Below are 24,959 nucleotides of genomic sequence, written 5' to 3'. Positions count from 1 at the left end.
CACGGTACTTCTTAAAAGTATTACAAATGAATGGGGGAAAAAAATCTTGTCTCTGTATAGTTGCCAATATACTGTTTTGATAGGGGAATTATTTTGTTCTCTTAAAGAATGTTTTTTCTTCTCCTGTTCAGCATTAGTATACTAAACTCATTACTTTATTCCTGTTCTGGTAAGAGATTGGTCCTGCTCTGCATCATGTATATATCATGTTAAAAAACAGAGACTACCGACTTAAAAATGCTCATTAATATGTTCCCTTTCTGTCTTGTGATGGAGTATCTTGTTAAATCCACACTTGCAGTGCCATGTGGCTGGTAGAACAGTAACACTGCTGCACTTCTATGTTAGAGTGTGAGGAATTCTTTGAAAAGCATGGTTGGGCTACATACTTTTCCCACTTCTGTCTAATCCCTATGAGGAAAATTGCCCAGGAGAAAGCTGTTCTCAAAGAACACATACAGTTATAGAGCCATTCACAGCCAAGACACTGTGACACTGTGCAGAGAAAGCTACTGATGCTCTCAAAGCCAACTTGAAACTCAATAAAGTTCCTCTGCAAAGGTAGAACTGAAGCCCTATTATTCACACATTTCCCTTTCTATGGTTAAACTTTAGCAGTTAGGGACATCTAAAAATTGAGAAGTTAAGCCTTGTTTTAGACAAGCTGGGCTAAATTCTGATGGTGATTTAAAATAACACAGTTTGCAAGAGTGGTATCTAATGTCTAGGAGTTGTAATCTATTTATTTACTCTGTCAGACCATTGCATAAACTACCAAAAGGTGGCCAAAAAAAAATGAGGAAGTGAATAGCTTGATTTTTGGATTATTATTTTATACAACATTCTTGGGGTTTTGTTTAAATCGAACATTAAGTGTTGAATTTGTATGGCAGCTTGTGACTACCTCAATTATTCTTGTGCTTCAGACCATTAATGCTGAGATGGTTGTTAGGGGAAAGAAAATGTTTCATTGCATCATTTATGAAGCTGCATCACATGAAAATGAGGAAATTGAGACAGGAAGATAAAACGGTCTCAGACTGATTCCTTGACTTCTGGCTTCTTCCAGGTGTCCAGTGATAGAAAGAGACTTTACTTGCTTTGACTTACCTGGGAGCAGTTTCCTAGGACCAAGAGCCAAGTGTTACTCTTCCAGTAAATTGGGAGCCTTACGTAGGAAATCTGAAGTCAGCAGGAGATAAAAATATCAGTGTGTTTGTCTGCCAAAGCAGACTGAATAACGTCAGCATTCTAGGAACACGTATAGTTAGGATTTGGATGGAACATATGCCTGGAAAATATTTATGTACTGTAACCTAAAAGTGGTGCTCTTTACTGTATCCCATCTTCTTTTCACCTGCCTGTCATGTATGAGAAGTATATAGTCCTTAACTTCCATCTGGCTGAGTCTAGTCTGGGTCATTTCATAAGAATGGGGGGGCAGGAAACTCACAAACCATCACAATAGGCCAGGATAATTTGTGCACCGTCGACCCCAAAAATACACTGTACTGAAGTCTCAGCTTGTAGTAGAGACATCAGGTACAGTTATCCCTGGATTTTAACCCATGCAGCTCTTTTGACAATGCAGATTAGCACAGCATGCTGTACAGATTTGGGAAAAGCTGCATGTTTTCTTAAAGGCACCTTGCCAGATAGGAAACAACACTCATCAGTAAAATGTCTATATTTAGCTTTTGGAAATACTTCATATGTCTCTTGAGATCAGTATTGTACAAGGAGTTTCATACACTCTTTGGATTTCTCTCATAAAATCTTGGAGGTTTTGGTTCAGGTTTCCTTGGCTGTTTTTCTAAAATGTGTACTAGGTAGCTGTGGTGATTTGTCATAGCAACTGTGGAAGGTTTTAAGGATGCATATAAATGTGTGTAGATGCATAGATACTGGCTGTCAGATGAATTTTTAAAGCTGTTTTTCATCTTTGTGTCATGTAGGTTCATGAATGCACAAAATCTAATTCTCCTCAAAGTACATTGAACTTTGACCTCCTCTGAAACCTAGTTTTACCAGAGTCACACCAGTACACAGAATTTTGTCTGTTCTGACATTCCAGAGCTTTTGTGGATCTCTGTGAAATATATTTGCCTGAATTTTGTAGCTCTGTAACTGAGGAGTCAGGGGAGGTGGTTTAATCAACAAAAACATTGCAAAACTCTGGATAAGTACATTAGATAAGACAATATAAAATTCAGATTTAAAAGTTGGGGGTTCTTGTTTTTTTTTAACAGTGATAATGCAAGATATAGAATTATATATCACATTTAAAGGAAGTACCATTTCCAAGAGTCATCTTTGAAAAGCCAATGTCATTTGCCACAAGAATTAATGAGGCATAAATTATAGAGACCCAAAACTTTCATGACCAGAATATTTCAGATAGATCATTCATTGCCCTTTTACACATCGCACAGCTGAAATATCACCCACAAAGCAAAAGCACTGTGTCACACTTTGGAAAAGCAGTATTTCTTCGTGCAGTGATTGCTTAATCTTATATTAATCAATTACCAAAGAGCTAAAGGAAAACTGAAGGCTTAATCAAATGTTTTTCATCTCTTAAAGTGAAACCTGCCCTTCAGTATACAGGATCAATTGTAAAATATCAACTGGGCTTTGTGGTGACTTACATGGGTGGTTTTCTCATTAAAATGATGCCACTTGGACTCCAGTGTAAAAGCTTCCATTAAAAAAGCTAATTGCTTGGTTTCTGCACAACATATCATTTGCTGATTTCAGCAGATTGGCAACTAACAGACTAACCCAGAACATATTAAATAAACATAGAATTTTCCCATATGCCAAGTAAATAGTCTGCATTTGTAAACAGAGATGCTACTGTGCCACTAATTTGACAAGGTGAAATTTCTATCTTTTATAATTATGGTAATGTAAGTATTTTATAATGATGAAAATAATCAGTGGAGGAATAATGAAGTTACAAGTTGTCATTGCTTTCCTGGTGTAATTTCATGGAAAACATTCTTAATATTTGTCTTTATTTCATCTTTCTTTCATTTTCTTTTCAGTCTGTTATTGAAAACAGTAAGTTCTTTGAGCAGTATGAAGTTACGTACCAGGTCTTGAAAAGAGCAGCTGAAATGTATGCCAAAGCAAATGGTTCAGGTAAATACCCATGTTTCTTTGGTCATGGGAACACCAGTTGAATCTCTTTTGGTATTTGCATCTCTAAAAAGATTTCCTAATCTTTGTTTGTTCCATGCCACAGATATGTACAGCAACTGCAGTTCACCAGAGAGGCTACTCTGGTAGCCTCATTGCCTGTAGCAATTTCCTGTATTCTCTAGCACGAAGACAGCTGGTCCCAAGCAGCCTGCCCTTCCTGCTCTGGGATTTCTTAATCTCCAGAAGACGGTGGTCATGTTCACACTTCCCAATGGTAGAAGACCGTGGTCCATGCCAATTCCTGATTTGATTTCAGTATTGTTGATTTGGGTCAAAAGTGTACCAGAGGCAAAATTAGGAGTATTGAAGGTCATGTTCTGGTGCTTGAAAATGCTCTCTGGCTTGCCTTCATCTGCCCGGAGCAGACAACTACACAGTTGGTCTCAGTATCGTCACAGCAAAAATATGCCCTGATTTATTGAAGATTCTTCATTAACTGTGAAAACCTCTAAGAGGAACCCAAATTATAGTTGAAGGATAAATATACATGGGAAGAAAAAATGTCTTGCTGATTCAACAGCTGCCTCTTGTAATTCTTGGGCATTGCTGAGTTCAGTGTGAATGCATGAGGCCACCGTTTGACCTGGATAGATACAGACGTGAGATCACTTTAATCCCTGCTGTGGAAATAACACAATATTGTCTGGGGGGGATTGCTGCACATGTTAAAATGTTTAGCAGATGTGGAGAGAAAATGGATATAATTTTTTGTTGTGAAATTTAGGTTGATGATGGTGACACTCACATTTTACAGAAGTAAACATTTGATTTTTTTTGGTAAGGCATTCTTACAAACAATAAAACTCATCATCCAGCTGGCAGCTGTCACTAGTGGTGTCCCTCAGGGATCAGTGCTGGGCCCCATCCTCTTTAACATCTTGATAGATGATCTGGATGAGGGCATGGAGTCAGTCATCAGCAAGTTTGCAGATGACTAAGCTGGGGGCAGATGTGACTGAGTTGGAGGGCAGAAGGGCTCTGCAGCAGGACCTTGACTGCCTGGACAGATGGGCAGAGTCCAAGGGGATGGCATTCAATAGCTCCAAGTGCAGGATGCTGCACTTTGGCCACAACAACCCCGTGCAGAGATACAGGCTGGGGTCGGAGTGGCTGAGAGCAGCCAGACAGAGAGGGATCTGGGGGTGCTGATTGATACCCACCTGAACATGAGCCAGCAGTGTGCCCAGGTGGCCAAGAGAGCCAGTGGCATCCTGGCCTGCATCAGGAATGGTGTGACCAGCAGGAGCAGGGAGGTCATTCTGCCCCTGTACTCTGCACTGGTTAGACCACACCTTGAGTGCTGTGTTCAGTTCTGGGCCCCCCAGTTTAGGAGGGACATTGAGATGCTTGAGCGTGTCCAGAGAAGGGCGACGAGGCTGGGGAGAGGCCTTGAGCACAGCCCTACGAGGAGAGGCTGAGGGAGCTGGGATTGGTTAGCCTGGAGAAGAGGAGGCTCAGGGGTGACCTTATTGCTGTCTACAACTACCTGAAGGGAGGTTGTGGCCAGGAGGAGGTTGCTCTCTTCTCTCAGGTGGCCAGCACCAGAACAAGAGGACACAGCCTCAGGCTGCGCCAGGGGAAATTTAGGCTGGAGGTGAGGAGAAAGTTCTTCCCTGAGAGAGTCATTGGACACTGGAATGGGCTGCCCAGGGAGGTGGTGGAGTCGCCGTCCCTGGAGCTGTTCAAGGCAGGATTGGACGTGGCACTTGGTGCCATGGTCTGGCCTTGAGCTCTGTGGTAAAGGGTTGGACTTGATGATCTGTGAGGTCTCTTCCAACCCTGATGATACTGTGATACTGTGATTTCATTCAATGCTATGAGAAACAGATAGTAACAAATTCTTCTCTACAGGGCACCTACTAACAATATGAATTCAGAAACAGCAGTACAAATTAGAAGACACCTTAGCTAATTTTTTTAATTATCTGTATTCTGCATGTTTTATGAAATCTAAAGATCTTTGTGGGTCCTTCTTCTTCTCTCTTTTTTGTTCTGGGATGAGAGCATGCTTATTCCTTAATTGTCATGAGGAAAGTACAAAAATAGCAAGAAATTAGCAGCAGTTTGGTTTTAAAGTCAGTGGAAGGAAAACTAGAATTTCACTCAGTAGTTTTCAATACAGGTATAATATATTTACACGTTATACATCTCTATTTTCTGCTTTCTCTCTTGAGTTATTATAGGTTGGAAAAGAACACCACACTGAATATGCAGTGTGACTGCTTTAATATATCACTCATTTTATATACTTTCCATAGTCTTTACTCACAGGTTGACTTTCTCACAGCACTAGAATTGGGCTGTGAACTGAGCATACGTACATAAAAATCTGCTGAAATAGAAGTTGCTGTAAAATATAATTGCCTGATAAGACTGGGTAAGCATAACATAAAACTAAACTTTGCAGAAATAATGAACTAAAACAATCTGTCTTTCCTGCATCTCAGTGGAAGAAGTTGAGAATGTGATGAAATTCATGAGTGAAACAACAGCACAGTGGAGGAACCTATCGGTAGAGGTGAGAAGTGTAAGAAGTATGTTGGAAGAAGTAATAGCTAACTGGGACAGATACAGCAGCACTGTGGCAAGTCTACAAGCTTGGCTGGAAGATGCTGAAAAAATGCTGAATCAACCTGAACATTCTAAAAAGGTATGCAGTAATAGTGCAAGTATTTGGCTGTTTTGTAGATGATGAAACATGGGATATGCCTTTGCATTCACTTAGGCTGTTCTACAGAACGTCATACAGGAGAGAGGTGTGTTTGGATTTCTGACACACTGTCACGTTCATCATAGGAGTTTCAGTGTTTTCACCTCTAGAGTCTGTAGAAATATACATAGATACACCCAGTGAAGGAAGGCATCATCTGTGCTATTGTGTCAAATGGTTTAGGCTGTAAAAGACATGACATCCTGAAGCCCAACCATTAACCTAACACTATCAAGTATGCTGCTGAACCATGTCCCTAAATGCCACATCTGCAGGTCTTTTAAATACCTCCAGGGATGATGATTCAGCCACTTCTCTCAACAGCCAGTTCCAGTGCCTGACAGATCTTTCAGTGAAGAAGTTTCTCCTAATGTTCAAACTAAACCTCCCCAGTGCAGCTTGAGGCTGTTTCCACTCATCCTGTCACTTGCACCTTGAGAGAACAGACCAAAGTCCACTTCACTATAACCTCCTTTAAGGTAGTTGTGGAGGGCTATAAGGTCTCCCCGCAGCCTCCTTTTCTCCAGACTCAACAATGCTAGTTCCCTCAGCTGCTGCTCATGCGACTCTGTCTGTCTTAGAGGTATAGTAGGACATGAATATATAGGGCAGCAGTATTCCTCAGAGGTGGGAGTGTAACAAGATGCATTCAAAGGCAAATCTCCAAAGTGCATAGTCTTGTTCTGCATATACAGACACATAAAATTCTTTTTCCCACTGATTTTTCTACCTTATTCATGATGGGTTTCGATGTTAGTTGCCTTCACAAACAGCATTGTTAATATGTGTTGTTATGTTTGGTGGGCAATGAATCCATTTCTCTGGTGGTTTAAATCATTTAGACAGTTCACTCTGGGGACCTGCAGTCATAAAGGTGCCTAAGTGCACTAAGATTTTTTTGTGAACCTTCACTAATGACCCAAACTGACTTGAGTTTGGTTGACTCAATCCCCATGTAGCAGCTATACAGCTCTTAACACCAAAGTAAGGGTATCATAGGTTGCTAACCTGATATTTGACATTTTACAATGAGTATTTCATGCTACATGATGGAACAGTAAAATTTCTGGTAGAAGTCTGCTAATTTAAGTTGATGTAAAAGAATGCAACACACTTTTAACATGGATTAGGAACTTCCCTCCACTATTCGAAATTTGACCAGTGTTATTTGGAATTTGACCTGTGTTATTCAAAGTATTCATTAATGACCTGGATGAGCACATGAAGTGCACTGTCAACAACTTTGCTGATGACACCAAGCTAGGTGGAGTGGCTGACACACTGGAGAGTTGTGCTGCCATTCAGAGAGACTTAGGCTGGCGAGTTGGGCAGGGAGAAATTTAATGACGTTCAACAGGGGCAAGTGTAGAGTTGTGCACCCATGCATCAGGAATGGTGTGGTCAGCAGGAGCAGGGAGGTCATTCTGCCCCTGTACTCTGCACTGGTTAGACCACACCTCGAGTACTGTGTTCAGTTCTGGGCCCCCAGTTTAGGAGGGACATTGAGATGCTTGAGCGTGTCCACAGAAGGGCGACGAGGCTGGGGAGAGACCTCGAGCACAGCCCTACGAAGAGAGGCTGAGGGAGCTGGGATTGGTTAGCCTGGAGAAGAGGAGGCTCAGGGGAGACCTTATTGCTGTCTACAACTACCTGAGGGGTGGTTGTGGCCAGGGGGAGGTTGCTCTCTTCTCTCAGGTGGCCAGCACCAGAATGAGAGGACACAGCCTCAGGCTACGCCAGGGGAAATTTAGGCTGGAGGTGAGGAGAAAGTTCTTCACTGAGAGAGTCATTGGACACTGGAATGGGCTGCCCGGGGAGGTGGTGGAGTCGTCGTCCCTGGAGCTGTTCAAGGCAAGGTTGGACGTGGCACTTGGTGCCATGGTCTGGCCTTGAGCTCTGTGGTAAAGGGTTGGACTTGATGATCTGTGAGGTCTCTTCCAACCCTGATGATACTGTGATACTGTAATACATATTAGTATAGGTTGGGGACTGGCCTGCAGGAGAGCAGTGAAGGGGAGAAGGTCTTGGGAGTCCAGGTGGATGGAAGAATGGCCATGAGCCAGCAGTGTGCTCTTGTGGCAAGGAAGGCCAATGCCATTCCAGGGTGTAGTAGAAGGGCTGTGGGTAGTAGGTCGAGGGAGGTTTTCCTTCCCCGCTACTCTGTCTTCGTGAGGCCTCATCAGGAGTATCATGTCCAGTTCTGGGCCCTGCAGCTCAAGAAGGACAGGGAGCTGCTTGAGAGAGTCCAGCACAGAGCCACAAAAATGATTAAGGAAGTTGAACGTCTTCCTTATGAGGAGAGCCTGAGGGAGCTGAGGCTTTTTAGCTTGAAGAGGAGACTAAGGGGGGAGCTCATTCATGTTTATAAGTTGTAAGGACTGGGTGCCAGGAGGATGGAGACAGCTTCTTCTTGATGAAACCCTTTCACAGGAAAAGGGGCAATAGGTGGAAATTGAGGCATAGGAGGTTCCTTGTGAACCAGAGGAAGATTTTTTTCACTGTGAGGGTGACAGAGCACCGGAACCAGCTGCCCAGGGAGGTTGTGGAGTCTCCCTCTCTGGAGACATTAAAGAACTGTCTGGATGCATTCCATTGTGATCTGCTCTAGGTGATCCTGCTCTGGCAAGGGGGGGCTGGACCAGATGATCTTTCGAGGTCCCTTCCAGCCTCTGACATTCTATGATTCTGTGAAATTTACCAGACTAGCTCAGATGCTTTGGAAGTAAGCTGAAGCTGTGTTTATAGCATGGCAAAATATACAAGCATATATATACAGTATTTACTATTATATAAGAGTTAGAGATAATACAGAAAGCCAAACTCCCTCACAGACAAAGAAACTGCCCGGAATGGCTCAAAGCTGCCTCCATCTTTCTCCCACTCTTCCTTCCCAGCCAGAAACCAAAACAAGCAAGTCAACAAAGCTTATGTGTTAGTTGTTAGTGGAGAGATTAGAGTGGAGATACTAGAACAGATCAAAGGAGAAATGAATAGGGCAGTGTCCCAAGAAAATGTGAGAGAAGATTGTTTGTATTTTGTCTTTTTATCCCTCTTAGCAAACCAATGAATGATCATTAGACATCATCATCATTATTTTCTTTTCACAGGCAATGATCTAATTTCTCTCATTAAAATATTCCAATAAACCTCAAACCAGCACAACTTTGAAAATAAAAATGAAGCCTTGAAGAGGATTCAATAGTCTGGCATAATATAAATGACAACAGTTGTTATTCCTGAATAGAAGGGATGACCTCAGCTGATCAGAGTGATCTTAGCTCCTTCTGTGTATTTTGTGTAACTTGACAGTGTTTAAAATTATTTTATATATATATATATATGAATAAAATGAGAATACTTCTCTGATCAGTTTAATAATTTTACCTTTAAATAGTTTCAATCAGAAATCTGAACATACCCTTGAAGTATGCAGCTGCTTCTGATTTGTAACCTAAATCCAACAAAAACTTCTTACCATTCTGAAGAGCCCTGTCAAAACCTTCAGACATGAAAGTATTATTCCCCAAATGCCAATTTCTTCTTAAAATTAATTGCCTCAAAACTGCTAAAGATCACTCAGAAGTAACACAATCTGCCTGTAGACTCAGGTACATGTTTTTAAAGTGCACTTTCAATCTAGTACACCACAGAGCAGTTGACTTAGTTCCAAGGAGTTCTGATTAGTGGTGTTTCCATTTGGCTATTAAGACCATACCCAGCAGTTAACACTGGTTTGTGGACTTAGGAGTCACTCAGTCATCAGCATGAGCACTAGAAAGTGAATAGCAAATGTATTAATGAACAAACTACAACTCCTTTGTGTATTTGCAGTTTTTTCTTAAGCACTTCATGCCATAACCCAGTTATAATTGCACTCTCCCACACATTTCTCCAACAAGTGTGTCCAAAGAGTTATCAGGGGGATCTAGATCTCATGTGGGGACTCCCCTAAAGAGGGCTGCATCATTTTAAGTGAGAATGAGGTGTGCTTAATAGTATATTCCCAGTTTATTCAAATTTTACCTGTGCTTTAGGTTGGCAAAATCTGAGGGAGATAATGGTTTGTGGGAATAAGTGTGTACAAGGACATGAGCAGTTTACTCAATACTTTTTTCCTTCTTGACCTCTGGTAAGCCAGGCTATTATGTTTATTCACTGATCACAGGATGGTAGGGGCTAGAAGGGAACCAAGGAGATCATCGAGTCCAACCCCCCTGCCAGAGCAGGACAATCCTATCTAACACAGATCACACAGGAACACATCCAGACAGGCCTTGAAAGTCTCCAGAGAAGGAGACTCCACAACCTCTCCAGGGAGCCTGTTCCAGTGCTCTGTGACCCTTACAGTAAAGACGTTCCCTCTTGTGTTGAGGCAGAACCTTTTTTGCTGCAACTTACACCCATTGCTCCTTGTCCTAACGCAGGGAGCAAGTGAGCAGAGCCTGTCCCACTCCTCCTAGCAGCCTTCAGATACTTATAAACATTTATCAAATGCCCTCTAAGTCTTCTCCATACTAAGCAGCCCCAGGTCCCTCAGCCTCTCCTCATAAGCCATGCCCTCGAGTCCCCTAATCATCCTCCTAGCCTCCTGCTGGACCCTCTCCAGCAGATCCTTGTCCCTATTAAACTGGGGAGCCCAAAATTGAAGGCAGTATTCAAGATGAGGTCTCAGCAGGGCAGAGTAGAGGGGGAGGAGAACCTACCTTGATCTGCTGGACACACTCCTCCTAATACAGCCCAGGACCCCATTGGCCTTCTTGGCTGCCAGGGCACAATTGCTGAGCCGTGGTTAATGGCTGTACTGATACATCAATACAGATTACCTGTACTGTTGTTGTGGTGGTGGTTGTATCAGAATTGTTTTCACCTGTTGATGAGTTCTGAGAAGTATAAAGTTTCAGGATTGCAGCTCTGAAACTTGGGGTGACTGACAATACAGTTGGACAGGACTTTTCACATATATGCCTGAGCAAAGGATTACATGGGGCTGTCACTGTTGGAATTATAGGGTAGATTGGTAATCACGAATAAAATGGGTCAGTGCTCATCTTGTAGTGTGGGTCAGCTTGCATCCCCTTGGCTAATCTTTCTCCCTCAAAAGAAGATTTGGTCTATGAGGAGCAGTCCTTGCCATGCACTATTCATTGAACTGTGCATTGTTTAGGAGAAGGGTAGCAGGGACAAACCAAAACTATGTCAGAGAAGATGTCAAAAATCATGGGACTGTGATTGAGTCCTGTTTTCTTTACTAGTATAGCTGTTGTCATAGTGCCTGGAGACATTTGCCTGGAGAACAGTTGCTTGTCCTCTTGAAGTGGATAAAGAAGGGAAGGAGTTGGTCTTTGTCTTCTCCACCATACAAGATGCACATAAGCATTTAGGATTATGACTGGGCTGTTTAGGTTGTCTCACAAAAATCAGTTGACAACTGTCCCTTTCCCCTCCCCATTCACCTACCCTGAGATAGAAGGCAGAAGCAATTAAAGAATCAGTCTTCTCACATCTGGGATACCAGACCTGGGAAAGCTGCATATGGTTTGCAGAAGGAAAAGAATTTCTCTGCACTCTGTACATGGGCCAGATTATTTTAAGCCTATATTACTTGAAGATAAGACAGAAAGTAAATTAGTCCCAACAGAGTTTTCAGTTATGAAGCTTTCTCTTAAGGAGGAGTTCCATTAATTTAACTGAAGCTACTCACTGGAGCAAAGTGAGCTTTAAGCAAACTTGTGGGTAATGTTTAACTCCGTAACAGGTTATCTTCACAGACCTTAACATTCTATTAGGGCACCTCTGTTATGAAAAGCTTCAGAGGAACATTGTTTGATGAGTTTTTTCAAGCCATTATCTGGTGATTAAATATCAGTTCATGGTTTAAGTCTATTTGAAAAGGTTTCATTTTTTACCTCAGGACTTCTTCCGGCACTTACCTCATTGGATCCAACAGCACACAGCTATGAATGATGCTGGCAACTTTCTGATTGAGACGTGTGATGAGACTATTTCCAGAGATCTTAAACAACAGCTACTGTTATTAAATGGAAGGTGGAGAGAATTGTTCATGCAAGTTAAGCAGGTATGTTGTTACGTGTAAATATTTACTTTGTCGTTTCTATGCCAGCAAGACAGATTTGCTCCACTGGCAGGACTCTAGGACAACTTACTGAAGTGACTAACTGGTCATCAGAGTTTAAATTAGAAATGAATCCCGGGCAGCTGCTTATTTTACTGAAGCTTTTCCTCTGTCTATCTTTTGGTTACGCAGATTCTTATTTTTTGGACATTTTAGAGTCATAGAATCATAGAGTCATAGAATCAACCAGGTTGGAAGAGACCTCCAAGATCATCCAGTCCAACCTAGCACCCAGCCCTAGCCAGTCAACTAGACCATAGCACTAAGTGCCTCATCCAGGCTTTTCTTGAAGACCTTTCTGTGAAGAACTTCTTCCTAACACCCATCCTAAACCTGCCCTGCTGCATTTTAAGATTGTGTCTTCTTGTTCTGTCCCTGATTGCCTGGGAGAAGAGACCAATGCCACCTGGCTACAACCTCCCTTCAGATAGTTGCAGAGAACAATGAGGTCTGTCCTGAGCCTCCTCTTCTTCAGACTGAACAACTCCCTCAGCTGCTCCTCATAGCAATTATAGGGCAGCCATAAGCAGGTGCAGTGCAAGTCAATTAGCTAATTATTTTCCCCAAGTTATCCAGATGTCACTTCCATCTTGTGCAGAAGGAGACACTGATAGTAAATGAAAAAAAATGCTCTGTCTCATGGAAGAAATTAAAGTGATTGGAAAATAAACGTTCCTATATTTGCTCTTTAAAAAGCAGAGAGAAGAAGTAAGATAAAATTACATGGAAATATGTCACACCTCATAAACACGTTAGAAACATCTTTGCCATAGTCAAGTGGAGTTCTGTCTTCTCCTTCCTATGATTTTAAATAACAATTGCCTGTTTGAAGGTGATGGATCTGTTGTCTTTACTGGCATCAGTATTTCCATTGCAGCCAAGGTAAACACAAAAGCAAATGATGAATGATCCTTTTTCATTGTAAGTTTTCCCCTCTGTTGACCAGAATGTTCTTGTGATGATACTCAGGGTAATTCACTCTGGAAACAGTAATGTCCAGCGTGTAAATATCTTTTCCCTTGCTCATGCAAATTCTTTCATGAGGTGGCTATGATCTGTCACACAGCTCTTTCCACTTCAAAAGAACTGCATTTGCCCTTCCCCATCTAGCATTTTTTATTGATGTTTCCCTTATCCTTCAGGCTTTTTTCAGCTTTCTATTCTCTTTGCTGAATAAATTGTTTGTTACTGTAGGTAAAGAGAATGGATTATTTATTCTAGGTTAAAAACACATGAGAGTTTGGTGTGCTCCACATAATCCCAAATTTTAAAAGGTTCACCTGTTGCATAAATGCTGTTGTTTTTACTGTCAGCACTACTGAAACTAATGCAGACAACTAATGCCTGACTAATTTAGATTAGTTTCCCTTAAATTAAAAATGTGCTAATTGCCTTGTCCTTACTTAATTGCCAGATATCTCATTTGTGCTTGACATTTTTTTTTAGTATGCTCGAGCAGATGAATTGGACAAAATGAGGAAGGAATATTTGGATGGTGTTGCCCATTTGACTGCTTTTATTGATGGGAGCAATAGGAAATTTTCAGTCCCTGTGGAAGTAGCCTTCACTGATGTCAAAATGTTTGTACAAGATTTGGAAGTAAGTCCATTCCTTTCTCCTTCATAAGAGAGAAACTTGTAACTATTGAATTCTGAGTTCGTAAGGTTACTTCAACATGCAATTCAGTTATTACTTTTTTTTGTTTCCAGTAGTGCTTTTTAAATTATCATTAGCTGTGTAGCTAATAAAATCATTATGTTCTATCACTGATGTTTCTAAAGCTCATTTCCAAAACGCTATACTGCTGGATATTTCTTCGTGTGGTTTCAAGTCACATTCATATGAGATGGCTGATATCCTTAGGCACGGTTTTTGCCTTTGAAGTGTGATCCATTGATCACTGAAATCAATGATGAACAGAGTTGATAATTGGAACATGAACCTTTTACCTCTTATCTCCAGTGACTGAATAAATGCCATTGTTGAAATGTTTTCTGAACCATTTGTTTTAGGATATTAAGCAGAAGATGCCTGCCATGGAAGCTCAGTACAAGATGGTTACAAGAACAGCTCAGCTCGTTACAAAAGAAGTTCCCCAAGAGGAAGTGAATGAAATTCTTGGAACATTGACAAGGATCAAAGAGCAGATAAGCAAGGTTGCAGACTGTTTTTCTAAGCGCTGTTGAACTCATAAATAGGAAACTCCCCTACATAAGTGCTCAGAAAAAATAATTTGAGCAACTGCATAGCTATAAAAACATATTACTTCCTTTAGACTGTAAGGCTAACGTCCTTAATATTATTTTCTTTAAGAAGTACTGCAGGATCAGGTTTGATCTATCTTAAAAGAGGCAAGTAGCAATTATATTAACCCCTGTGCAGATGAAACTGCTATTTATTGAATTTTATGACATTTTGAATCATTTTTCTTTAAAATGGCTCAAGGTTAAGGAGTATTCCTGTGCCCTGCTTTATGAATGCCAGCATCTGTTGTCTCCACTGGAAGAACTGGAGAAACAAATCACACATTTTTATGAATCTCTTGAAAAAGTCAATGAAATAATTTCCATCTTGGATCCTGAAGCACAACCTACAACTCTTCTTAAACAAAAAGCCCAAGTAAGTTTCAGAAACAGCTTTGAAGTATTTTCTGCTTCTGAATACTTAGCTTTCTAGGATTTTGGATTGCAGCTTCGTAGCAGAGTATGTATTTTGTCATATTCAGGCAAGAAACAGCCTATTCTAAAGTCAGGTAGACATAAACATAAAAGGATTGAAGCTTGTGCTCCCTCCCAGTGACCGTGGTTTCGATCTGTGGTTCACACTTTTTAATCTAGTGAGTTGGACTGAAGTATCAGAAGTACATCAGGTTTTCTAGTAAGCAGATTAAATAGCATGATTACGAACTTCCCTGGGTTTTCTTGGACAATTATGGAGTTTTCCTAGAAGCTTGGAAGTTCTTCAGAGTGCATTGTGGAAGAACACTTGCTTTTCTGCCTGACCAATAAACATCTCACATCAGAGGAATTCAGGGCTAGTTAGAACTCATGTGGCAAGGTAAATGAAAATATATCCATCTTGCATAGGAATCGGTGTTTATCCTTGTGTATATGTGGCATGCATCCTAGAAACAGTCCCTCAAAATTAGTGTACACATTTCATTAAAGCTGGATTTGGCACTTAATATAAATAAAAGGGAAGCTGAAGTCTTTCAAAGCCATTTAGAGTTTTGGGCCAAAACAGAATAAAAAATGGAATAAAGAGGTTTTTTGTTTTGTTTTTTTTTTGTGAGTGTGTTACATATACATATATAAGATTAAAAAAATTGCTCAAGCCAACAATGACTCTGGAGATCTGCCCAATAATTTACAAGGATCTTCTCTTCTAGTGACTTCAAGCTTTGATAGCATTTGGGTGAAATATTATCTGATGAGCTTAAGAAACACTCTTTTTTGCTCACAATAAAAGGACATCTGCTGTTATATGCCACCCAAGAAGCCAAAATCTCCTGATTTCTGCTGATCAGAGAGTAAAATGTGCTGTTCTTTCAATAGCAGAACAGTTCCCTCACCACAGGATTGTTTGAAGCCCTCTTTTTTTTTTTTAGCCTGTGCAACTTCATGCATGGTTCTTCTTTCTCTTTCATTAAAAAAAGTATCATTGTAATTATTTAATACTATTTGTAATCAAACCAATAGCTGACATGAAAAGTTAATTTGCTGAAAGGTGAAAAAGGTTAACACATCAACCTGCTACTGAAAATTTTCATTCTTACATCGATTGTCTTCACTGCTGCCTATTTATAATTATTAAATCACAGAATAATTTATTGACCAGCATTCTCTAAAACTACCCAGAAAGTTTGGATATGTGCCTGTGTGCTTTTTCACAAGTAGGTAGACCTCTATTTAGGTACAGGATTTTGCATACAAGGAGGAAATTGTGTGGTAGCCTGGAGAAGAGGAGGCTCAGGGGTGATCTTATTACAGTCTACAACTACCTGAAGGGGCATTGTAGCCAGGTGGGGGGTGGCCTCTTCTCCCAGGTAACCAGCAATAGAACAAGGGGACACAGTCTCAAGTTGTGCCAGGGTAGGTATTGGCTGGATGTTAGGAAGAAGTTCTTCACAGAGAGAGTGATTGGCATTGGAATGGGCTGCCCAGGGAGGTGGTGGAGGCACCGTCCCTTGGAGTCTTCAAGAAAAGCCTGGATGAGGCACTGAGTGCCATGGTCTAGTTGATTGGCTAGGGCTGGGTGATAGGTTGGACTGGATGATCTTGGAGGTCTCTTCCAACCTGGTTGATTCTATGATTCTATGATTCTATGATTATTCCCCATAACATTTTGCATAGTTTGGGTTTTGGTGGTGCTTTGACATCATCCCTTTTGTTGTTATTGTGAAAAAAAAAAAACATCTTTTTGTTATTTTGTCAAACTTTCTTCTCTTTTGTCCCTAGCCAGGGTGGGTGTGTTTAATTTTTTTTTTTCTTTTAGGATTTGGTAGCTTATCAAGAAAACTGCAAGAAAGATTTGTCCCTGATTGAGAGAAACAGTCAGAGTATCCTGCAGCGTGTGACTTCCAGTGAAGTGTTACAGCATTTCCATCAGTCAACGTTTCAGAAGAAAGTTACACAAGTTCAGATTACTTTTCAGGTAATGAAGTCATACACTGGTGCACAGCTTTGAACGTTTATTCGTGCACAGCTGATCCAGCCTTACGATACCTCCTTTTCACCGCTCTGGAGCTACTCTCTTTGGAAGTTCTCCCTGATGGCAAGTTATTAATTACAGATTTGTCTGCGTTTGGTAAGAAGTGGTCAGGAGACCATTGGTCATGTTCTCTGCAAATATATTTGGGGGAACTTGGGATTTAAGGAAAACTTTCACACATCTCAGGCTTTTTTTGGAGTGAGGAGCCTGAGATCCATCTGTTAGGGCTCCACTGTGTTTTGTTTCTCTTAACTTGGTTAAGTATTTGCTGCTGTATTGCCATGCATCCCCATCACACAAAGCATGGTAGATGGAAACTTGTAAATCCAAACTGGGTTTAGCATTTCCTCGATTGTGAACATAGGAAGCTGCATATAGGTACTTGCTTTTGTCATGTAAAGATGTGTATTGGGGCTCTAGTTTCCCTTACCTGTAGAGCTGTACTTTACATTTGAAAGCAGGCTTTAGGGAAGAAACACCAGCCAATTATCAGTGGCATTCTGCTGGTATCAGAGACCTCTCTAGTAACTTCATACTCCTTTTTGTTTGAATGAAGGATGACATTAGCATGTCATCAGCACGTGTGAGCATTAAAAATAGAGAAAATGGGAGCATGAAAGGGAGAAGGAGTTGTGAATGGCATGTATTTGAAAATGCACCCCCAATCAAATGGAGATTTTGTATGATCATGGTAAAAGAAAGCAAATCAATGAGAAAGTGCCAGCTCGTTTTCTTTCTTTGTAACTCAGAATATGGTCAGGAAAGCTGGTGACTGGAGAAAAAACATAGAAGCAAATAGCCGTTTGATGAAGAAATTTGAGGAGTCTAGAGCAGAACTGGAGAAAGTAATACAGATTGCCAATTCTTGCTTGAAGGAAAAAGGAAACCCTGAAGAACTTCTCAGGAAACATAGCGTGAGTAAATTCTCTGGCCTCCTCCATAGAAATCTTTGAATGCATGATGCACGAGTGAAAAGCTTACTTAACTTTAAAATTGAGGTGAGTTTATTTTGCATAGAGAAGTTATACTTATGTTACAAATTATGCTAAATTCATAATCTCTATTCATTTTGATATCCAAGTGAGGGTTGTTAAGAACTGTGAAAACTGTTCACTAACATTAAATCTCACCAGAAAATTTATTTACAACATTGGAAACACATGGTTTGGATACTTGCACAAACAGGTGTCAAGGTCCGGAGGAGCAGAGATTAACAGTATCCCTGTCCACAGGAGCTAGACCAGTTCTTATGGATTCCGTGTGGTGAAATTAAGGTGCAAACGAGACCAGATATCACCATGAAACTGTTTATTAAAGGATAAGGTTGGGCAAAATGGAGGGAGAGAGGGGAGAAGGGAGAGAATAAAGAGATCGATGGAGAAGAAAAGAAGGAGCAGGGAAGGGGAAAAGGCTGTGATCATATTACCCTCAGCCGCCGATGAAGGGGAGAGAGAGAAACGGGTGCGTGGCCCAGGAATGATCTTCTGTGGAGTTTGTCAGAGGTTCTTCAGGTGGTGTGCAGTTCTGGTGGTCTGGTGATGGTCTGCCCTCGGTGGTCTGGTGGGAATGGTGGTCCGCTGGGAATGCCACCGGTGGTCTGATGGGAATACCACACTTTGGCAGGCCTTTCTCCTGCCTTTTTATACAGTTTTCTGCTCAGTGTCCAGCTGCAGCCCCCCCAGGGCATCTTCCTGTGCATTCTCACACATTCACAGGGGTCCGGCGTCGCCGGGGGGAGGGCCTCCGCCCTCTCTCGGCTACACCTGTCCACACCCTGCATACACAGCCCTTGGGGGCAGCTGAGATAAGATGGAGGCTTCCTGGGCAGTCCAGCCAGGGTGAGGTCTAGGAGTTTCAAAGGTATTGTCTGTTGATTTGCATCTCTGAGCTTTTGGGCCAAGCACCAAGTCTGAGTCCCAAAAGTAACAAGATTAAGGAGAGATGATGCAATCTTTGTTGATTAAGGAGGGATGATGCAATCTTTATCTTTGTTGATTAACAAGAGAGAGGATCAGACTCTCACAAGAGGGAAGAGAGAGGCAAAACTAGAACACTCTAAGAAATAACTGGCAAATGCAAACATTATACTGAAAGAGAAGGTTCTTCTGGTCAGTATACCACTTGCAGTTAATTATACTGCTTATCCGCTAGATGGGACTCAGGAAGCTCCTTTCTGCTTATGGCAGAAGGCAATTAGCGAATTATAAGAGGCTTTAAGTAACTACTCACAAAATACTAGTCTCCCAACTCCTGGGGCTAGCTACAGCTTCAAACCATACCCCAAATGTTTTCAGGGAATTCTGTTACTGTCTTGTCAGCTACTGAGACTTCTGATTCTTCCCAGGCTTCGCAGGGTGCTGGGAAAAGGAGGCAATCTCTGACCTGGTCCTGGCTTCTCTGGATGATCTGTGTATCTCCAGGACTTCCTGTCTTGGCAGGAGACTTTCAGGTGTAGGCAGGACGTCTTCTGAAGTGCAGTCTCAGCATAGATGTCATGCTGGCTATGCAGGCGGATTGTGTGGAGGCATTTAGAGCCTGTACCTGGTAAGCTCGAGAGAGTGGAGTTTCCAGGCAGTTCAGGATGCACTGAGGCAGTGAGCAATGGCAGCAGGCAGTAGCAAATGCGAATACAATGGCAGAGCGTGTTGTGTTGTCTGCTCATCTCTTTTCATCAATACAGCCTGAGAGTAATGGGCCTCTGGACGTAGATTAGCCAATCAGAGTGGCACTTGTCCAAGCTTGACTGTATTAGGTGAAGCCAGGGCTTTAGTTTTCATTTCCCATGGTTGCTTGCCCCAGCACAGAAGGAGGGAGAGCAGGGGAACATGTCTGGACAAGCCAGAGTCTTTAGACTCAGTGGCTCCAGATCCTCTGTCCTCTTTCCTGCAGTTGCTTCTCCCCATAGCAGAAGGAGGGAGAGCAGAAAAACATGTCTGGGCAAGCCAGGACATACATAAGCCTATTTTGGCCTATCCAGGCCTACCATGACAACTGGTCAGGTAAAACAAATACTAAGATCAAAACCCAAATAAGATTAAAAGATCACCCCTCTTGCTGATGAATGTAAGCAACCATAAATTGAAGAGAGGACACCTAGAAATTAGGATTGGTTTTGCCAGTAGAAGCATTGGTACATTTTACCAGTTCATGCATCCACTCCCTTTTTTTTCAGATTAATATCTGTGCCTATGCTATAACCATTACTTATGCATGTATCTTTGAAGTGTGTTCCTGTTAAAATACCATCTCAATACCAGCTGAGAATAGATAGCTAGAAACAGATATTTCCTTAGCTAAAACTTCAGCTCTTCAATGCAGCAGATGTAACCTTGAAACTTACAGACTGTTAGGAAACTTCATACTGACAGGCTAACAAATTAACAACCAGCTTCATCTTCTCACCTTCTCACATTCCACTTCAACTTCAGGAATTCTTTAACCAGCTGGACCAGAGAGTCCTAAATGCCTTTCTGAAAGCATGCGATGAACTTACTGACATTCTCCCTGAACAAGAGCAGCACAGCCTGCAGGAAGCTGTGAGGAAACTCCATAGGCAGTGGAAGGTTAGTGACACTGAACGATTTCTCTGGTTTGAACTTTGGAGTGTTTCTTCATGACCTGAAAAGAAATCAAAATAATGCAACTTGATTTGAACATTTTGTTTGGCTTCCTGTACAATTGTCCAAAAAAATTACATTAGATAACTACCCTTACAAATACACTTGTGAAAAAGCTCTGTTAAGAGGTCAAACATCAAATGTGAGAAATTAGTTATGAAACCTTAGGTGCAGCCATACCCATGCCTGTGTTAAGAACATTTTTTTGAGAACAGGTGCTAGTTTTTCTTACTTGATACTGAAAATGAATAACTGCAGTTGCTTCACCAACCTTGATAAAACATAATTAGAGATTGGGATATCAGTTTAAATTATGTCTGTTGATAAAGGCTCTAACAACTGAACAAATATTGCTTATAAGTTGTGGAATTTTTCTGCCTAGTACATCAAGTTGCAGCTCAAAGCTGAAGCAATGGGTGAGTAATTTATTCCTCTCATGCAAACAAGAATATCTAGAAGCAGTTGTGAGTGCACTTTCACTATTGTTTGTTTTATTATTTTGTACAGGAAATATTTGGTGTATCTTGCCAAGAATCAGGATGTCTCTAATGTGCCTTATTCCAGTCTGCAAAAACGTATGACCTTATGATATATCTAGGAGATACTGGTGATAGAATTGCTTGATTTACTTGTGAATACAGGGAAACCCTCACCTGTTCATGCACACTCATGCTCTATTTCCTCTATTAGCAGGTTTAAGATTTCTTATTTGTGGTAATTCACGTTGAGATAATGGAAGTAGTGATCATCTCTGTGCTTACTTATTGCCCCTGTGGGTGTGTAGGATCTTCAAACAGAAGCTCCCTATCATTTGATCCACTTGAAGATTGAAGTGCAGAAAAGCAAGTTCCTGGTCACAGTGGAGGAGTGCAAAGCTGAACTAACTCGTCAGAACAAGGTGTTATCCAGAGAAGGCAATGAAAGGATGATCGAGGAACACATGGTATGAATTAGGTGCCACCACGTGGACATTTACAGAAATAGGTTGTAATGTCACTCAAGAACCAAGCACTCTGCACAACTAAATCAGATCAATCCTTAGGGCCTTTAGCAAAAACACCGATCTGAGTTTAGCACAGTTCATAACAAATACATCAATGTGCATTGGGATTGCTACCAACTGCTCTTTTTTAACTGGATTTTCTGTTTGGTCTCCCATCAGTTGTTCTTTGGTGACAAGGGACCTTACCACCTTTGCGAGAAAAGGCTGAAACGGATTGAAGAGCTGTGCCAAAAGCTGCCAGTTTCTGATCCAGTGAGGGGAACACTGGAAAGCAGCCAGCGCATCCTGAAGGAGCTCAAATCCCAGATAGACAGCACATATGTGAAGTTAACCGAGCGCTCAAACACCTGGAAGGGCTACAAGAACAGGTGTCAGCTCAACTGCTAGCTGAGTTTCATAGAGCTTTATGTGTGGTCACTCATTTAAATGTCATCACAGATCCATACCACATAAAGAACAATACAGTGTTGGCTATACTTACGTATCAATTCCACAAATCAGAGTGGGTATTATAATTTGGGGCTTAAATTTAAGAGGCTACCGATTGGTGGTGGCAATTTTTGTCTGACTTTTTTCCTTGCTTTGCATGATGTGATGGTTTATTTCAGATTTTCTGAATTGGCAAACTGGATTTTGTCAACAGAAAGAGAATTAAAGAAGATAAAGCAGAGCGTCAATGATACTACCAAATACAAGCAATCTAAAGCATCTGTGGGGGTGAGCCATTGGCTTGTATTCTAACCAAGACACTGTCATTGCTACTGGGACTCTGGATACAATTCTGTTGTAAAGCAGTGCAGCTGTTTTACTGTGTAGACAGTAGTAGTTCTGCTGACACCTGGTATTCTTAAAAACATGTCCAGGAGAAAGGTCCAGGTCCCTTTACCTGTGTATTCAGAACATCCACAGTACAGAAGCAGATAGAATAAATAATTGTCCATCATCCTGCTGCTTGCACTGTTGAAAGTACTGTATAAAGAAACACCAAAATCTCTGGGCAGGCTGTTTTTCAAGGGTCAAGTTGTCTTATATTTGGAGAGAGCTTTTGTAACAAAACTCCTCTTCTATGATAGTGTAACAGTTCACTCCTGCATTGATGATTGGTAACAGAGGTGGTAGAGTAGTTGAAGGTTGAGCCATTTTGGTTAAATTTGTTTCAGGTAATGATTTATTATGTCACTGGGGACTTAGCTTGACCCTTTATCTCATATACAAGGAGCAAAAATATGAATATCACTTACTGCAGGAGTTTGTGAATGTAATGAGCAGATTGTGAGGCTCATTGTGCAAAGAGTCATAACTCAGATGACCTTGATAAAGCAGATCAGCTTCTCGCTTAATGAGTGCTTCTGCTTCAAAAAGTCTGATTTACTTATGCAGTTTCACTGCTGGCAGCTTACCAGCACTGAGGGGCCTAGAACACAAATCCTATGAGGAGAGGCTGAGGGAGCTGGGGTTGTTTAGCCTAGAGAAGAGGAGGCTCAGGGGTGACCTCATTGCTGTCTACAACTACCTGAAGGGAGGTGGTGGCCAGGAGGAGGTTGCTCTCTTCTCTCAGGTGGCCAGCACCAGAATGAGAGGACACAGCCTCAGGCTGCGCCAGGGGAGATTTAGGCTGGAGGTGAGGAGAAAGTTCTTCCCTGAGAGAGTCATTGGACACTGGAATGGGCTGCCTGGGGAGGTGGTGGAGTCGCCGTCCCTGGAGCTGTTCAAGGCAGGACTGGACGTGGCACTTGGTGCCATGGTCTGGCCTTGAGCTCTGTGGTAAAGGGTTGGACTTGATGCTCTAATAGGTCTCTTCCAACCCTGATGATACTGTGATACTGTGAACCAGCAACAGAGCAAGGGGACACAGCCTCAAGTTGTGATGGGGGAAGTCTAGGCTGGATGTTAGGAGGAAGTTCTTCACAGAGAGAGTGATTGGCATTGGAATGGGCTGCCCAGGGAGGTGGTGGAGTCACCATCCCTGGAGATGTTCAAGAAAAGACTGGATGAGGCACTTAGTGCCATGGTCTAATGGACTGGATAGGGCTGGGGGATAGGTTGGGCTGGATGATCTTGGAGGTGTCTTCCAACCTGGTTGATTCTATGATTATATTGGGTAAAAACGGGGAAATTTGGGATGGAAGGGGCATGGGAGGGGAAATTCAGTAAAACCTTATACCATTTAAAATGTTATGTTTTGGAAAGTCACATTTAAGATTTAAATAAGAAATTTGGTAAATGTGTGGGGAAAAAAATATATGTATCTACCATCTACCTGTAGTTAATATGTTAGCTTGTGAGGGAAAATGACTCTACTGCTATACTTATTAGACTGTTCCATAATAAAATAAAGTCAGGTCTGTAGAAGAAATGCACAAATCTAGCCATTGACTGGAGGAGAATCCTATAAGATATTTTGTTTGAAGAAAATATGTTTTGGTTCTTCTGTAGGAAATTAGGAAGCGTATTAACAAGCAAGGAGAAAATCACAGCTGGCTGAAATCTAGACTTGCTGTTTTGGCTGCAGTATGCCCTGAATTGGAGGCCAAAAAGACAGAGGATGAGCTTTGTAAACTTTCCAGTGACTTCAGGGGACTCCTGGATTTGCTGGCTGAGGTACAGTATGAGGGACACAAGAACTCTCCATTTACAGCATCACATGAAATGACACAAATGTGACTTCAGAAGCATAAGTTTCCTACTGTGTGCTTTAATTAAACTGCAAGCAATTCAGCAACGAAAAACTCATACTTCCTGGTAGCAAAGCCTTGAGAGTAGCAGGCAAAAATACTGGCATTATTGTAATGCATCTTTTCTCTTTGCAAGATTGGTAATCATCCTAATAAATATTTATGGAATCAAAATGTCAGTATTCTTAGAGGCAAGAGATAGTGTTCTAAAATCAATTTAGAGTGAACATAGGCAAAACTGTGATGTGCAACAGCTAGTGGGTATAAAATTTTACTTATCTCCACTTATGTATCTTTTTTATGATGAAAAAATAAGAGGAAATATTGTGAGGTTCTTTCAAACCACTAAGAATGTCTGCCCTTTTATGCATTATCAGGGGAGTTACTGATTCACAGTTTTCACAGTAAAAGGAAAGATCCAAACAAACAGCACATCCTACCCTCAAAGGCAGAACAGATCCATTTGAAAAGAGTTTGGGATAGAGAAAGAATTTAGACTTCCAATTCCATTGTTAATGTTGATTCTTATGGAGGCCTTGTAGATGTTCCAAGTATATTCTATGAGGTCTCTTCCAACCTTGATGATACTGTGATACTATATAGAAGTTTAATATATTTATTGAAAGTTCTCCAAACATCCACGGTGTGAAAATGCTATTTGGAATGTTGGAGCAACCAATGTTTTGAATTACAGGTGATGGCAAAAACCTGAAGATAACTGCCTTGCCTTAAGTAGTTTTATTGGTTTGGTTGTGTTTTTTTCTCTCTAAAATTCAGAAATAAGGGGAGCACAAGTTCACAAAGGTGAAAAAAAAAGAGAGGTGTGGATGGGAAATAAGTGCTGCAATCTGCAATCTGAAACTGTAATTTACATGGCACTTTATAATACAGTTAAGAGACTGTTGGT

The 24,959-nt window shown here is 41.3% G+C and overlaps 1 protein-coding gene across 16 annotated transcripts in view; it reads left to right on the top strand.

Annotated features, from left to right (window-relative positions):
- The window catches only part of SYNE1 (spectrin repeat containing nuclear envelope protein 1), a 365,857-nt gene that overhangs the window by 113,074 nt on the left and 227,824 nt on the right, over positions 1–24,959 (top strand). For all 16 annotated transcript variants that reach the window (XM_064169493.1, XM_064169494.1, XM_064169498.1 and 13 more), the window contains 13 exons: positions 3,048–3,144; positions 5,652–5,854; positions 11,826–11,990; positions 13,494–13,646; positions 14,060–14,203; positions 14,493–14,666; positions 16,542–16,700; positions 17,507–17,671; positions 20,186–20,320; positions 21,159–21,317; positions 21,537–21,745; positions 21,986–22,094; positions 23,814–23,978. In XM_064169493.1, coding sequence (XP_064025563.1) covers positions 3,048–3,144; positions 5,652–5,854; positions 11,826–11,990; positions 13,494–13,646; positions 14,060–14,203; positions 14,493–14,666; positions 16,542–16,700; positions 17,507–17,671; positions 20,186–20,320; positions 21,159–21,317; positions 21,537–21,745; positions 21,986–22,094; positions 23,814–23,978 — 2,037 coding nt within the window. The remainder of the gene's footprint in view (positions 1–3,047; positions 3,145–5,651; positions 5,855–11,825; positions 11,991–13,493; positions 13,647–14,059; positions 14,204–14,492; positions 14,667–16,541; positions 16,701–17,506; positions 17,672–20,185; positions 20,321–21,158; positions 21,318–21,536; positions 21,746–21,985; positions 22,095–23,813; positions 23,979–24,959) is intronic.

Source organism: Pogoniulus pusillus, chromosome 31, assembly GCF_015220805.1.
Source record: "Pogoniulus pusillus isolate bPogPus1 chromosome 31, bPogPus1.pri, whole genome shotgun sequence".
Lineage (NCBI taxonomy): Eukaryota > Metazoa > Chordata > Aves > Piciformes > Lybiidae > Pogoniulus > Pogoniulus pusillus.
This window is presented reverse-complemented; position numbering and strand designations above follow the sequence as displayed.